The 15,960-nt window shown below is 48.5% G+C and overlaps 4 protein-coding genes across 4 annotated transcripts; 3 read left to right on the plus strand and 1 right to left on the minus strand.

Annotated features, from left to right (window-relative positions):
* Positions 1 to 289: 289 nt before the first annotated feature.
* N7503_006381 (pyridoxal phosphate-dependent decarboxylase family protein) lies at positions 290 to 1,687 on the plus strand (the record flags this gene model as incomplete). The annotated part of the gene is made up of 1 exon (XM_057065928.1): positions 290 to 1,687. One exon carries the CDS (start codon positions 290 to 292, stop codon positions 1,685 to 1,687), a length of 1,398 nt encoding a protein of 465 aa, XP_056921397.1.
* A 1,512-nt stretch (positions 1,688 to 3,199) lies between these two features.
* Positions 3,200 to 4,327, plus strand: N7503_006382 (uncharacterized protein; the record flags this gene model as incomplete). The annotated part of the gene is made up of 1 exon (XM_057065929.1): positions 3,200 to 4,327. The coding sequence occupies one exon, from the start codon at positions 3,200 to 3,202 to the stop codon at positions 4,325 to 4,327; it is 1,128 nt and encodes a 375-aa protein (XP_056921398.1).
* Positions 4,328 to 6,685: 2,358 nt separating this feature from the next.
* N7503_006383 (uncharacterized protein) lies at positions 6,686 to 7,180 on the plus strand (the record flags this gene model as incomplete). Its single annotated transcript, XM_057065930.1, has 1 exon — positions 6,686 to 7,180. One exon carries the CDS (start codon positions 6,686 to 6,688, stop codon positions 7,178 to 7,180), a length of 495 nt encoding a protein of 164 aa, XP_056921399.1.
* A 154-nt stretch (positions 7,181 to 7,334) lies between these two features.
* Positions 7,335 to 15,278, minus strand: N7503_006384 (type I polyketide synthase; the record flags this gene model as incomplete). Its single annotated transcript, XM_057065931.1, has 6 exons — positions 7,335 to 8,240; positions 8,292 to 8,612; positions 8,673 to 13,315; positions 13,369 to 13,906; positions 13,958 to 14,483; positions 14,542 to 15,278. The coding sequence occupies 6 exons, from the start codon at positions 15,276 to 15,278 to the stop codon at positions 7,335 to 7,337; spliced, it is 7,671 nt and encodes a 2,556-aa protein (XP_056921400.1).
* Positions 15,279 to 15,960: the final 682 nt, after the last annotated feature.

Raw genomic sequence — 15,960 nt, forward strand, 5'->3', positions numbered from 1 at the left:
AAAAAGCGAGCTCTCTGTTTCTCTTTCCCTTACTGTCTGGGTGGTGCTAGGGTACTAGGAATCGCACGTGATTTTTCTCACAGGTGTGGATCGATCATTTTGGGCCTACTTCGTTATTTACGGCGCAGGTGGGTCTCGGACCGGGGATTTCCGTTGTGTCCATTATTCTCGTACCTTGCAGGTCCGATCAGCACTTGAATTGAGTTTAAGCGGCTGGATTGACCCAGAAGTCGAGCTCTGGCACAGAACTCTTTACTTCCGGACGAACCACTCGGCGCTATCAAAAAACATGAATTCGAGCTGGCCTGACCTTCAAGGTTTCTTAAACAAGGAGCAGATGCTCCTTGAAAGCCACAAAATCATCAATCCAGCCGGAGACGACAAATTGGCCCAAATACGCAAAATATCCACCCCGGGTGCCCCTAGGCCACTTGAAGACGTTCTCAAAGATGCACAGGAAATCTTTTCACTTGGCTTTAGAGTTGGCAACCCTAGATTCTTCTCCTTTGTTCCATCTCCGGCTTCACCATGGTCCTGGGTGGGAGACAGTTTGACTTCCGCATACAATCCATTTGGTGGATGTTTCGAGGCTGCATCAGGTGTTTGCCAGGTGGAAGAAACACTCATGGCCTGGATTGCAGAGAAGTTTGGATTGCCCTCCACGGCAGGAGGTCAATTTGTATCGGGGGGCTCAATAGCGAATATGACTGCTTTGGCAGTCGCTCGAGACCAGCTTCTAGAGGATGGCCAGGCGCGACTCAGGGGCGTTGCCTACATATCGAGCCAGACTCACTTTTGCATCAAAAAGGCGCTTAATATACTGGGATTCTCAGATGAACAGGTCAGGACCATTGAAGTCGACGACGACTTTCGCATGAATGTCCAACACCTCGAAGAAGCAATTCAGAGTGATCTTCAAGCTGGTCTCAAGCCATTCGTCGTTATTGGAACCTGTGGAACCACCAATACGGGGAGTATCGATCCATTGACCAAGATTTCGGCCATCACCAAGAAACATGGCATGTGGTTGCATGTCGATGCTGCCTACGGTGGCTCTGTGGTCTTTTCATATTCCCGACGAAGTGTGCTGTCAGAAATTGGTCTGGCGGACAGTATTGCATGGGATGCTCATAAATGGCTTTTCCAAACACACGGCTGTGGTGCAGTCATTTTCCGACAAAAGTCCAAGGCACTGAAGAGCTTCGCCACGACGGCTACCTACGTGCAAGATGTTGACGAGTGCGCAGATCAAAATCCGTGGAACTATGGAATTGAATTGACTCGACCGGCGCGGCATATGCGACTATGGTTCTCCTTACAGGTGATGGGCATGGAACAGATCGACTGCATGATCTCGCATGGATTCGAAATCTCCGAATACACGGAAGAGGAGATTAGAAAACGCAGTGGCTGGGAGATTCTATCTCCAAGCTCCTTGGCCATCATCAATTTCCGGTTCGCACCTAAGGGCTTAAAAGAGCCAACATTGGATACTATCAACAGTGAAATATCCTCGAAAATAATGGCCCGTAATGTGGCCGCTATTTTCACAACAAAGCTCAAAGGGATGGTGTCTTTGCGCATGTGCACCATCAACCCCGAAACGACTCGAGATGATATTGCGGACGTCATCAGTGCACTCGACGGTACTGCCAGGGAGATCCTCACTCAAATTGGAATGAATTGATTTGAAAAGTGTAACCATAATATTTACATGGCGGAGTTTATGGACCTTTGTTTGTTTTGGTGTGATTAGCCCGAAAGTTATACTTATAGTTTCTATCGCTATATAGTTACAGTCGACGGATCATAAGGGTCAACATATAATGTTACGCCAGCGGTGTCCTGCAGAGCAGCGATAATACAACTTCGATATTTTACGCCGATATACGGAATCGGAGCTCGGTGCAACGCAAAGCATCCAATTTTGAAGTCTCTATGGGGCTGAAGTACTTAGCTGCCGCATTTCCGACCGATCGGGAAAACGATCTCGATGGTGACTCGGAATGGGGTCACCAATTAGACCTAGTCTACGCCATTTTTTGGGATCTGCAGAAAAGCGGTCTATGTGTAAACCTGAGACAGACAGCCACAGTGGAGATTTCGGTTCAGGAAAGGAGAGTCTGGAGGCTTTATTAACATATGAGTTTAGTTCCATACAAGCGTGATTTTATACTAGTCCGGCAAGGGTTTATAGCATCTCTGTCTATCGTTTTTTATTCAGTCTCGCTAGTGTAGCTTGCATCGAATCAAGACGAGCCTGCAGTAGCCAAGCGATGGGTTGAGTGGATCCAAGTTACGGAAAAGACAAACCAAATTGGCAACCTTAGCTTCGGCCCCGCAGCGCAGACACCAAGGACGGAATTGCCTCACGTGGTTTCCGTCCATTATGGGCAGTGTAGATCTGTCATCCATGTGCTGACCGTGGTTTTAATTAACTAGCGTGCATATGCATGCGGGATCGAAGGACCCTATCTTGGCGATTCACGATTGGGAGGATTTGCTGTAAATCCCACCCCTTTCTCATAATGACACCCCTTTTCCACAATTTCAAGATGTACAAAATGTTACTGACATGACAAGATGTGTAAGGAATGGAGTGTATCGCCTTGAATCAAAGGTATCTGTGAGTCTAAAATCCTGTTTCTATGCATATGTAGGAGAACGATCTGCCCCACTGCAAATTGGCGAACAGGGTGTGTACTGTACTGTAGCTCTTCTTAAAACGAACGCCTCCACAAAGGCGGGAAATTTCAGCTGGTGGAGCGACTCGCCCCACTGCGATCCGGTTACTGTGGCACTGTCGTACACTTAGCTATTCATTGTGGCGTGAAAAGTGATGATTGAGTGGGTGTGGTGTCGTGAAGAAGAAAAAGGGCAAGGGAAAAACAAATGAATCGGGATAGTGATCGGCACTCAGTTTCCAGAAGCCTCAAGGTCTCGGAGTAGCTCCATCTAGCTCTGGATTGCGCTAAGCAAAAGGCCCACTTCGTAAGTACTAGTGCAATACATGAGCTTTTGGTGCGCCGTGCTCTGTACAGATCCGTGTATCGCGTAAACCTCTGCGGTAAAATTGCTGTGGACTCTGAATGTTTTACTTTAAAGGGAAAAATGGATCCGAAAAGTATATGATCTGGGCATAAATACCGTACCCTTGGTTGACAAAGCGATTCTGTCGACTTCGACACTAATACAAGCCATGGAGTCAATTTTTATGCCTGAAAAGGTTCTCTCTAGGTCCCTAGACTTTAGGACCGAGGACCAACAATTATGGTGGCATGATATAGCCCCTCTAACCAACCGTTTGCTCGACTTGGTGGGGTACTCTACGCACGATCAGTACGAACATCTTTGTTATATATACCGATTTGTCCTCCCCGCCCTGGGCCTATACCCTCGCCCGGGACTAAGCCAAATCACTACTGCAGTCCCCGGTGGTCGCTCATTTGAACTGAGTGTCAACTATCAAAATGGAAAATCAACACTGCGATATGACTTTGAGCCCAGCAGCTCACTGGCAGGCACTTCTCGCGATCCCTACAACCAGCTAATGACCGCTGAATTGATGTCAAAGCTGGAGTTGGGAGGCGCTACTATCGATTTGTTTTGGTATCATCATTTCATCAATACGTTGGGTCTCACGAGTCGGGATAAGGCTGCCCTAAAAGACCTGAAGACTGGACACGCCACCACCCAATATATGGTTGCGTGGGATCTTAAGCAGGCGTCCAATAACATGCTGAAAATGTATTTATTTCCCATGCTCAAAGCATGCGCTACCGGTGTCCCTGCGGGTCGACTCGTCATGGATGCAGTGGCAACTGGTAGTCCTCAGATAAAGGACTCGCCTGCGTTTTCAATGCTTGAGGAATATCTGACGGAGCGGAGCCTGATGGAAAATGTTTGTATCCTCAGCTGGGACTGCGACGATGTGGCATCTTCCCGTCTCAAACTCTACATCGCCGACCCTGAGGTGACCCTCGAGCGTATCGTCGACATGTGGACATTGGGCGGTCGACTGAGCTCTAGTAAGTGCAATCAGCAAGGCCTGGCGCATTTGAAACGATTCTGGAGCCGCCTCAACATTCCCGAGGGATCACGTTCAACCTATGAACTTGGCCAACCCGAGCAAAGCGATGGAAGGAGCGGATTGACCTTCAACTGGGAGTTCAAAGCAGGCTCGTCTGAGCCAGATCCGAAATTGTATGTTCCCTGCATGGGAGAGAATGATGGCGAGCTTGCCCGGGGCCTGTCAACATACTTCAACGATCTAGGCTGGTCCGACCTTGCTGGCTCTTATGAGACCAAGATTTCTTCGGCTTTGTGAGTTGTACCCTTTTTTTCTGGTCATCTATGCAGATGGACAGTAATTTTGCTAGCACATTGAAGGCTAATCGTAGCATCAGCTCCCACATCGATATGGAAATTTCAGACCGGTTGATTTCCTCGATCTCATTCGCTTACTCGGAGGCGAAAGGTCCCTATATGTCTGTGTACTATCATTCGTCATTTGTGTATCCCTGGCCTGGTTCTCGTGAACCAAATGCTTAAACTGTACAGTCTTGCTGGGTGCATTTTCTAGAATGCCTTTTGGCATTGGATCCGAGGAACAAGGAACAGAGATATGTATATGAGGATATGTATCTACTGCTACAAATTTAGGACGTTCCTGTGTACACGGGCCATTCCGTAGTCCCCGAACACACTCGCAAGTTAACTAGGTAGATTCTGATCTCATTTGAATACATGTCAATGAAAGGCTATAAAACTGTACATATACTCTCTATAGCCAACCCACATATATGCTTCTCATTGGGCCATTGGCTGTATCAGACGTGCACTATGAACGTCCCTTGCCGCTGTACCTTGGTTCTAGCTTAGCCTTTCACTAGATGATAGTTGACCCTACTACACTAGTATTATACATGAGCATAACCGAAGAGTCCGAGGAGCCCTGGTATTAGAGGTACCTAAAGGCGTTAGCTCAAGTATTCGCAATAGACTAAATGAACGTACTGGTTGATTGAACTTGGTTGTCTAACGTTTCAAGGAAGCATGATAGTCAGGAAATTGCCTTCCAATCTTCAAGTTTTACAGCCTATATGGGTAAACATAGCCTCTCAAATTGTTTCGAAGCTATAGAATATTGACAATTGTATATCGGAAAATCAGGGTTCATCATTCTATGATAGCCTATCAAGTGAGCTACCGCATAACTCAAAAGTATCGAAGTCAATTCATCGCTCGTAATCCAAAAGCCATCGGCACATTTAATTCGTCATGCAAAAGAATTCCTTAATAACTATTTCCCTTCGTCCCCATCTCACCCATAGTGCGATGTTGAAGCAGCACCTCATAGCCCATCACCATCAACAAGAATTGAGTGAAGCCACCTGGATTATCTCTTGGTCTGTGGTTTAAAATAGGCGTGGGATTTGGTTCTGATTTCCAAGGTTCATTAGCGTCGTATCCAAGCTAGGTAAAGATACCACTCTCACCCTCGGATGGCTTTGGATCATTCTCTATCTCTGCACCATAAATTGGCAATCCCATTGTTTGTTTTCGGCTTATGAGGCTTTGCGAGTCCTAAATTGATAACTGGGAATCTCGCTTCAGATGCTCGGGAACTGGAACAAACTGTGGCTAGAATGCAGAGGAGATGGGGAATGTGGGGAAGATAACTGCCCCGATCGGCCACTTGGCACATGCGGTATCTTAGCTGGGCATAAGATCCCATGTCAATAGTACCTTGTACATAAGCGAAGTAACGCTCAGGGATTATTTATTGACCATTATGCATAATTAATCTCTCAGCTTGGGTAAAAGTCATCAGCCCAGCCGGTCAAAGTATCCCGAGGTCTCCTTCACATCCGTGACTTCTTGATAGCCCCCAAATTTAGAATCGGGCGGATACAAAGAAATGAGGGGTATATGATTACCGATCGTCTCGCCTCTCTCTCGGTTCCACTTTTGCATTTCAGCTTCAGTGACACGAAGGATCTTACTTTTTGCCCAAGGGTTCACTTTATTAGATTTCATTGAAGCCGAAGCCTGCGCAACTATCCTTGCTGAAACATATAGCTGACATCTCACGAGAGACACTTTTGCCAACGCCGCTTACGGAACAAGACTTCTGAGTACACAAATTGGGCGTATTGATCAGTTACTTATAGTGCTATTCTACATTTAGGATGATAGACATGATATGCCTTGATATTTGTTAGACCGTTTGCCAGTTGCTGTTCGTTTTCTGCTTTGTCAGCAAAGCTTGGTGGAAAATATTGGTGCCTTAAGGCACACATAGATAATATCAGTCAGTAAACAAATCACGCGATAACGACCGAAACAGCTCTATTCAGACTCAAAACAAGATTCGCTGCAATGTAGTCTCACTTGATCTTCCAATGCCTCACTTATTCAAAATCTGGGGAAGCAGGTCTCCCCTCTTGGCAAAAATGCCGATCATCCGTTTCCAGGGCTCATAGCCGCGCCTATGGCATCCATTTCCAGAATCAGAAGCGGCCGTTACATCACCTTAAAGCCCTCATTCTAGATCGCTTTTGGTAAGATTGCGATACGAAATGGAGTGGAGAAAGGATTCTGGGGAATCTGGGAGTCTATAAAGCACCCCAGTCGCATCCTCTAAAATTCCCTGCTCAACCATCCACACCTCCATTCAAATACCATGTTCTCTCCACGTTCAATCGCCCTAGGGGCCCTCAGCCTCATGTTCATGGGCAGCACATGCTCTGCAATGCAAGTCCCCGAAAGTCTACTCCTGAACAGCGTTGCCCAATCACTCGCACTGCCAATATACACTTGGTCTGCCAACGGCACCCACAACGCAAAGGGATACACCACCGAAAAAGCCGATGTCGCAGACGTGCAGGGTCTGTTTGAAGACTGCGAAAATATCAATTTGAATCGGAAGTTGGCTACCAACTTCCGCAGTGACGTTTTCGGACCTGGTGTTATTGGGTTCTTCTACAAGTGCGAGAAAATCAGTCATGATACCAATATGTACTGGTTCACTATTAGCTCTGGAAACCAGTCCCAGATTGATCAGCTCTGTGACCCGAATCAGAAGTATCCGATTGTTTATGATAAGCAGCATGATACTTGGTTTATCGATGAGCCGTTTGATTGCACTCAACGGACTTCACCTTCTATCTTGTCTTAAGGTGGATAAGGTTAGAACAGCTACAGCGGGAAAATTCAAAATCTATACTGTGAAATTCAATCTTTGTGCTACAAATAATCAATTACAAATGAAAATGTCAAAGAGCGGAATTAGGCTCACAGTAGAACCTCTTCAGTAGCCCACATCAAGCCCTTCAAACTTTAATGGCCCGTGATTCTGGAACATCAAGCCCCCACTCCGTCTTCACCTTGGGAGTGATTGTTCCCGACTTCCTCAGAATATGCTCGGCAAGAGCAGGCAGGGAGTCACCAGCAAGAATCTCAAGTACCTGCATACTCGACTCGAACTCTCGCGTAATCCAGTTTCTGATCTCAATCGCCACAAGCGAGTCCAAACCGTAAACCGTAACCGGAGCTGCGGGGTCCAATTCCTCCAGGGGCCGCATGAGAATACTGGAGATCTTCTCTGCTAATGCAGTGACCACAATAGCCTCGGCAGCTTCACGGCTTTGACATTGGCGGATGGCCATTGCTGGTGATGTCTGGTCGTTGGATGCACCTGCGTCAGCTGGGCCACCAGATCCTGCCAATGTGGATAAACGGAGGAGTTGGGAAAGCTTGGTATCGTGGATCCAGAATGGCTGTTCGGAGACTGGTGTCCTCTTGACGCCGTCGAAGCCAACGACGCAGTGACCTTCGCAGGTCTCCAGCATCTCGTTTCGCATTGCTGCAGCGACGAGGCCACGGATGTTGGTTGCGTCTATGGATTCTGTTCCCAGTGAAGCGGTGATAAGCTCGCGCTTGGCATCATCTGACAGATACCCGACACCACGCACGACTGGGAGGTCGATTGTTGTGCATGGGATGCCTGCGACCTGGGGGTAGGCGGCTAACGCAGCCATGTAGGTTCCACTGGCGGCGTACGGTGACTGACCGAGATTACCAACAAAACTGGCAGCAGACGACAATGTGATAAAGAAATCTAAGCTCGATTTCACGCTGGCGCTCTGCAAGATGTTTTGCAAGTTCCAAATTCCGTGGATTCTTGGCTTCATGACAGCCTCGTAGTCCTCGTGCGTGAGCTTTTCGAATAGTGTGTCCTATTTGAATGATTAGTTGATGTGCGTCAGATATTAAGAATGAATGCTTACTCTAAGAACCATCGCACCGTAGACAACACCACGAACGGGTGGCAGTCGGCTTAGTAGTGGAACCATGTTTTGTTCGACACTTTGCGGGTTAGAAATGTCACATCGGCAAACTTCCACGATAACGCCCTGACGGGTGAGATCATGAATAGCTTGCTGAGCGGCCTCAGTGGAAGCACCACTCCTGGAGGCAAGGACAATGTGTTTTGCTCCTTTTTGGGGCATCCAACTGGCGAGATCGAGTCCAATTCCGCTAGTACCTCCCACAACAATATAGGTACCGTCAGGGCGAAGTAGCTTCTCTTCCTTCCTTGCCGGGTGGACCTAAAACATAATTAGTATTACTCTCTCATATTGCAAGCAAAAAGCAAAATTATCTCGTACCTTGACCTTGGCATCGTTGGTCATTTCCACAACCAACTTTCCAATGACTTGGCCACCCTGCAAAGCTCGTAATCCACTCTCAACCTCAGAGATTGGCATGACGGTGATAGGCCAGCGCGACTGAGCATTCGTACTGGCAAATGTGTAAAACGCCTCGCGCATCAATTTCCTTGTCAGTCTGTGGTTCTTCTCCCTCACAACACCCAAATCCACTGAGGAAAAGGTTAGATTTTGGTTGAAGTGAGCCATTTCCAGTCGCGAGTTTTGGCTAATATCTCGCTTGCCCAGTTCAATGAATCGTCCAAATGGAGCGACACATTCAAACGTGGCTTGCAAAGCATCTCCACTGAGCGAGTTTAAGGCAACATCAACGCCCTCTCCACCAGTAGCATTCAGGATACCTCGAGAGAAAGAAGTGTCACGACTATAGAATATTTGCTCCTCCTTCAGACCATAGGTCTTCATCAGGAAGTTCTTCTTCTCAACACTGCCAACAGTTGCGAAGATCTTGGCACCAATCTTCTGGGCGATGATGATGGATGCTTGTCCGACTCCACCAGCGGCCGCATGAATAAGAACACTCTCATTTTCGGCCAATCGACCCAGTTCAATGAGAGAATAGAACGCCGTTGTGAATACAGCAGGAATAGATGCTGCAACCTGCCAGGACATATCGTACGGGATGACCCACGCCGATGAGGAATGACAGCGTGTGAACGTCGAGAGTGATCCTGGAGCCATGGCACTCACGCGGTCTCCAACGCTGAAGTCTCTTACAGCAGCTCCGACCTTGGACACAATTCCACTGCACTCTTGGCCAAGCTTATCGCCGCGCAGCTGGCCCATAGCCATCAAGACATCTCGGAAGTTGAGTCCAGTAGCATGGATTCGAATTTCGATATAGTCCTCAGGGAGCGGCGTATCTCGCGAGGCGTCATCAGTGAAATGCAGCTCATCCAGCACTCGACCCTGTCCAGCAGTAAGTCGGAGTGCTCTATCTTGCTTAAATAGCTGCATCTGTGGAGGAGCATCGGCCGTCTCGAGTTGGACGCTCGAGTTGAGAACATGGTTGTCAAGGAGTCGTGGCAGGCAAACATGCCCGTCGCGAATGACAAATTCCATATCGCCTTGGTTGAGCTTCGATTTATGACAGAAGATACTGTCGAACACCTTGAGCATGTGGTTCACAGCCTCTGCATCGGGGATACTCTCCCTCTCTCCCAAGTCCAGAGTCGCAAACTGGAGGCCGGTCTCAGAGCGAACAGTTCGCGCCAATCCAATAGCCATGTTGGAACCAAGAGATTGGGGGTCTGATTTTGTGTGACGAACGACCCAGAGTATACCTCTTGCGCGACTTGTAAGGCGCTGGAATTCCTGAAAGCTCTCTGGGGAAAGATGAGAGAGAATGCTCCTGTCCATGCCACCCAAGAAGATGCACCATTTATCTGTTACATCGGCTGTGCTCAAATCTGGGGCACTAGTTGGCACCACATTCGTAATCTCTTCGAGGCCAGCTTCAAGACTCAAAGATGACAGACTGCCGAGAGAATCACTGCCTATGATGACAATGTCTCCGGGGTTTGTGGGGCCTGTTTGCGTGACATTAGCTGTCGACAGCATGACGGACCCAGTCTGGTAGGAAGCGCCTGGGTATGCTTGGATAGAAAGCTCGACGCCAGTAAAGTCATTTGCTTTCATGACATCAGACCATCCCTCCTCCGTAAGAAGTGGTCCATCCGGCCGGATCTTGTCATTCGCAAGCCACCATCCGGTTAGAAGAGCGAATGGGAAGTGCACGGCTGAGGACTTAGTCTCTTCAATCAGTAGGATCTTGCCGCCAGGCTTCATGACAGAGCGGATGTTCGCCATAGTTTGATTGATGTTAGAAGTCGCATGTAGAACATTGCAGGCTACAACCAGGTCGTAAGTACCAGGCTTGCATCCCTGAGCCATAGGGTCGGTCGATACATCGAGAGTTTGGTAGGTCATGAGATGGCTCCAGGCTTCGAACTTGCTCTTGGCCTTCTCAAAAAAACCGGGTGAAATGTCGGTATAGGTGTAGTTGCTGAATCTTGGCGTAGATCCTGGCTCGCGGCCACCCAGGCTTTCCAAGATAGGTAGAGTAGCACCTCCAGTTCCAGCACCGATTTCAAGGATATTTAGATTTGGGTTCTGATGGGCCATTTTGTCAACGCAGACAGATGCATGAACATAAGACTCGCGAAGATTGTCCAGGTCTTTGTAGTTCTCTTCGAGCAGGTCATCCTCAAGCATGAGCGTGAGCGCGTCGAGCTTTCCACGAAGGATATCGGGAAGCCGCTCGCCAACATAGCATGTCAGCCTCCCAGCACCATTACAATTTCGTACCTCCTCAATTGCCTCAGGTGACATCTCACACATAGGAGCCTCTTGGCATGTCTTCTGCGCCCAGCGATAAAACTTCTGGTGGTGACTTTGAAGTGTTGAGAATTCTTCTTCGGGGACGGCTTTAAGTACCTCCCGAAGCCAATGAACTGATGCTGTTTGCAAGCTCTGCGCTCTCTGTCCTCCCTTCCCGTCATCTACCTGGCCACGAGGCAGCCGTTGGTAACCCTCAGCCGATAGGAACTCAAAGCACGGTTCCCAGTGTATCTTGTAGCACATAGATTCTGGAGCATTGTCCTTGTTTCCTCGATTGTCGTTGGAGATGGGTACAAGGGTCATTCCATTTAGGTCCAAAATAACATCATTGCTGTTCGCACTGGTAGCAATAATGCGGTTATTCTCGGGCATGCTAACCATGTCCATTCCGGAACGAGATCCAAAAAGTTGCAAGGGAGTACCAGCGCTAAGCCTATGATCCAACGATAGCGTGAGACTATCAAGATGAGAGGGAACGTAAGTCTGCTTTTGGCCTGGTTGACCATAACCTGTCATCGCCCACATCAACTGACAGCAGAGATCAATAGTAGCTGGATGGGCAATGCAGTCGGTCTCACGTTCGTTAGGCATGTAGGACTTTGTGTCTGGGACGTGTAAGCTGGCCATTGCTTGGTGCTTAGGGCCGACGAAAACGTTGGACAACCCTTGGAACAGCGGGCCATAGTGGACGTGGCCGCTGCTGATATCCTCATAGAGGGCCTTTGAATCAATTGGCTTGGTGCAGATGGCCTGTAGCTCTGCTAGCATTTGAATCATGCCGCGTTCCGTGAGACTATTTTGATGAGAACCGTTGACTGGGTTTGCTTCCTTCTTTTCGTGAACCATGATCAGACCGCTACAATGCTGGTCCCAGCCCCGGCTCTCGGCCCAGGAAAAGACTTTGAACTCATGCCAGCCGAGGATTGATCTTCCGGAATCCACCCGGGATGGTCGCAGAGTGAACATGGTCTCCACAGATGCATTGTCAGGAATGACAAGCATGCTAGTGATGGAGACGTCCCGAAGTTCGATTTTTCCGGGCACCAAGTGATGTACTTGTGCCTGTTGCGACATAGCCTCCATTGCCATTGCCAAAAACCCAGTCATGGGGTAAACATTATTATCCTGAACTCGGTGTTGCTTGACCCACGGATGATCGTCTGCGCGAATGATGTTCCTCCATCGCGGCTCAAGCTCGATGTTGTCCCGAGTGATCGTGCCAAGAATATCGTGTCGTGGAAACGGGTTATGAAGGATATTCTTCGCCACTCGAGAGGTAAACCAGTACCTCTCGCTATGATTCCAGGGGTATGTTGGAAGGTTCGTAAGAACTTGGCGCTGTCTTGTTGATGAATTGGGAAAGTTGATCGCCTCGAAGTTCAGGTTCATGCCTCGGTTGAACATTGTGACTGCAAGCTGCTGAACCGCTTGGATACCATCCATCTTCCGCTGAAGGGTATGGGCAAAGTGCATTGTGCGCTTCGCATCATATGATTTGACGATGTCCTTCACAGGGTTCTGAAGAGCAGGGTGCGGGCCGACTTCTATGAGGGTATCGATTTTCCCGTTCAAGTCAGTTGTTGTCAGAAGGCTCTGCACTCCCTTCACAAAGTCAACTCGGGAAACCAAGTTGTCAACCCAGTAGGAAGCATCAAGTGTGCTTCCTGGGACTAGTTTGCCATGAACAGTTGAGTGGAAAGGAATACTGGATAGGCGAGGTGCAATCTTTCCAAGCAGCGAGCGATACTGCTGCGAAACCCTCTGCATATGGTGAGAATGGTAGGCCACATCGACATGCAACTTGCGGGTGAAAATGCCTTCCTTATCGAGGGCAGTCTGCAAATCAGTAATGACATCTCTGTCCCCGGACAAAGTAACACTCGAGTCGCTGTTGACACAGGCGATGACAGCCCGCTGCCCTCGCATTGCATCTAAAATCTGCTGGATCTCCCCTGCATTCGCTCCGACTGCTAACATGGCACCCTGAATAGTCTTATCCTTTGCGACTATATCTGCCGCAACACCTCGACTGTATGCAATCCGTACACACTCTTCCAATGTCAAAATCTGCGCGGCATATGCGGCGGCGATTTCACCACTGGAGTGACCAACGACGGCCTTCGGATGAATGCCCCAGGATGATAACAAATCGACAAGACCCAGTTGAACCGCAGTGCAGGCTGGCTGACTCATATATGCTGCGGAAATCGAGCTTGCATTTGCGTCCTCCAACTGGAGTTCGTCTTAGGATTAATGTTAGCATTATCTAGCGAATATTATAAGCTTGTGAACATACCAATTATAGAAAATGTGGCACCAAGGGCTTTCAAGCAAGCATCGAAATCGTTCATGGTTTTTTGGAAGACCGGGTAACGTTGGAGAAGTTCTTTACCCATGCCATGCCACTGGGCACCTTGGCCAGTAAACACAAACCCAACTGTAGGCTCCCCAGTGGACCGAGTTGGTTCCTTGGTGCTTGCCAGGCCCTCAATCAACTCTGTATGCACGGAGGCAGAGATGGCAATGCGCCAATTCAAATGAGTTCGACGCTGGCCTAATGTATAGGCCATGTTGTCCATCAAGCTGTCTGTGAAAACCGGAGGGTGGCGGTGCAAGTATGAGATAATTTCATCACCCAGCTTTGCGGCCGCTTGTTTGTCATAACCAGACACTACATACACCCTCCGAGTCAGGGGATCTTCATTAGTAGATCCTTCACCTCCATGCACTGGGCCGCGCTCAAGAATAACATGGGCATTGGACCCGCCAAAGCCAAAGTTGTTCACGCTAGCGTATGTCTTGCCTCTAGGCCACGGAACGAGCTTCTTGGGAACCTATAAACTTTAATTAATTTAATTCCCTTTGGAGTGGGTCACACCCCTTACCTTCATGTTCCACTTATCCATGGGGATCTCTTCGTTTGGCTTCTCGAAATTGGCATTAGGAAGCACAAAGCCACGTTCCAGCATCAATGTGGTCTTAATCACGGACACGATACCGCTGGCGCCTTCCAGGTGCCCCACGTTAGACTTGAGAGAGCCAACAAACAACGGCTGTTTTGGTGTCCGCCCTTTGCCAAACACTGCATTCAATGCCTTGGCTTCGAGGGGGTCTCCAACTTTGGTGCCGGTTCCGTGTGCTTCCACATATCCGGTCGAAGATGGATCGATCCGTGCTGCTTTGTAGACTTCACGCATCAATTTCTCTTGTGCCTCACTGTTTGGCATGGTAATTCCCCTGGTGCGACCATCTTGGTTGGTACCACTGTTTACAATGACCGAACGAATGGCGTCACCGGCAGCTTCAGCATCCTCCAAAGATTTCAATATAATACAACCTGCACCTTCTCCCCGTCCAAATCCAGTCGCTCTCTGATCAAACGCATATGACTTTCCAGATTCGCCGAGCAATCTGTCAAGAGATCCTCGTTAGTTATTTGACTACCATTTTTCCTGAAAAAGTGTCTCACCTCTGACGGCTCATGGTGACAAATGCCTGCGGGAATAAATTCAAATGACAACCTGTGACAATTGCCATGGTACATTCTCCATTCCGAATACTTTGACTGGCCATATGCAAGGCAACCAAGCTCGATGAGCAAGCAGTGTCGATGGTCAAGCTGGGGCCATGGAGATCAAAGTAGTATGAAATGCGGTTTGACTGCAAAGCACAGGCACATCCAGTTCCTGAATACATCGGGATCGAGTCGATGTCCATAGAGTTGTTGGATTCATAATCCGGGTAAGATGCGCCTGTAAACACACCCACATTCGTGCCGGCGATTGAGGTTGCCGATATACCTGCGTTCTCGAGCGCTTCGTATGTGCATTCAAGGAGAATGCGCTGTTGTGGATCGAGCGCAAGTGCTTCTTGAAGGGTGATGTTGAAAAATGGCGCGTCGAATAATCCAACATCTTCCTTTAAGAAATGTGCGCCTTCAGCGTTGTATGAGCCGGGTCGGTCTGGGTTCGGATGTTGGAATGATTCTGCATTGAATCGGGCCTTTGGCACCTCTGACCAGGTGCTTTTGGCTCTCGAGCACAATCCCCAAAGTTCATCGGCCGTGGTTACTTGTCCCGGAAGACGACAGGACATGCCGATGATGGCCATGCGCTCCGGAACATCGCCCACGCTCGCTTCGGTTTCCTCCATCGGTTTGTTGTCGGGTACTGGAGTGCCAGACCCAAAAGGTGGTTGAAGATGCATATTTAGAGTACGATCACGTCTGACTGTGCAAGAACCCAATACTATACCTCTCTCTGAAATGACCGTAGAATTCGAGAAATGTTCAAACAAAAGGAATGACAGGAAATGTCCGAGATTGATTCCGAAGAAAAGAAGGAATCCCAAGGTATGTTCACGAATGAGCTGTGAGAAAGATTAGAAGTTTTTTTTCACACGTTTTGGGAGATTAAAGAAAGGATATGGGGTTGAAGGACGCCCTTGCTTTCCAGGTCTGTGACTGTCGATCCCGTCTTTCAATAGTCACTTCCATACCGGGGGCTTTCCATCAATTCGCAGGGATGATATAGTTTGTGCCTTCTTAGATGACGAATCCAATAACAGTAAATATACGTACAGTACCACCCAGCTTCCACGGGGTTCACCCTGCAGGACCTCAAATACCTCCTCCCAGATCCTGATTCATTTAGTGGATCGCCACTAATACTTGCCGATCTGACTCACAAGATCTGATCACCTTGATCGCACTTTTATTTTGCTGGGGGGGGCGTTCCTCCCGCATAACAGCCGTCGTCGAGGTCCGCAGCCCTTGCTAACGTGAGGGTGGATGAAGCATTCCAACACGAAGGGGCGCATCGGGACTCTGGCAAGGGATTAATTGTATTGTATAAGCTTTCATGTGCAAATCTTTCAATAAAAGGCCCGG

The sequence above is a fragment of the Penicillium pulvis genome (assembly GCF_028828015.1).
Source record: "Penicillium pulvis strain IBT 33274 chromosome Unknown contig_3_segment0_segment0, whole genome shotgun sequence".
In the NCBI taxonomy this organism is placed as follows: domain Eukaryota; kingdom Fungi; phylum Ascomycota; class Eurotiomycetes; order Eurotiales; family Aspergillaceae; genus Penicillium; species Penicillium pulvis.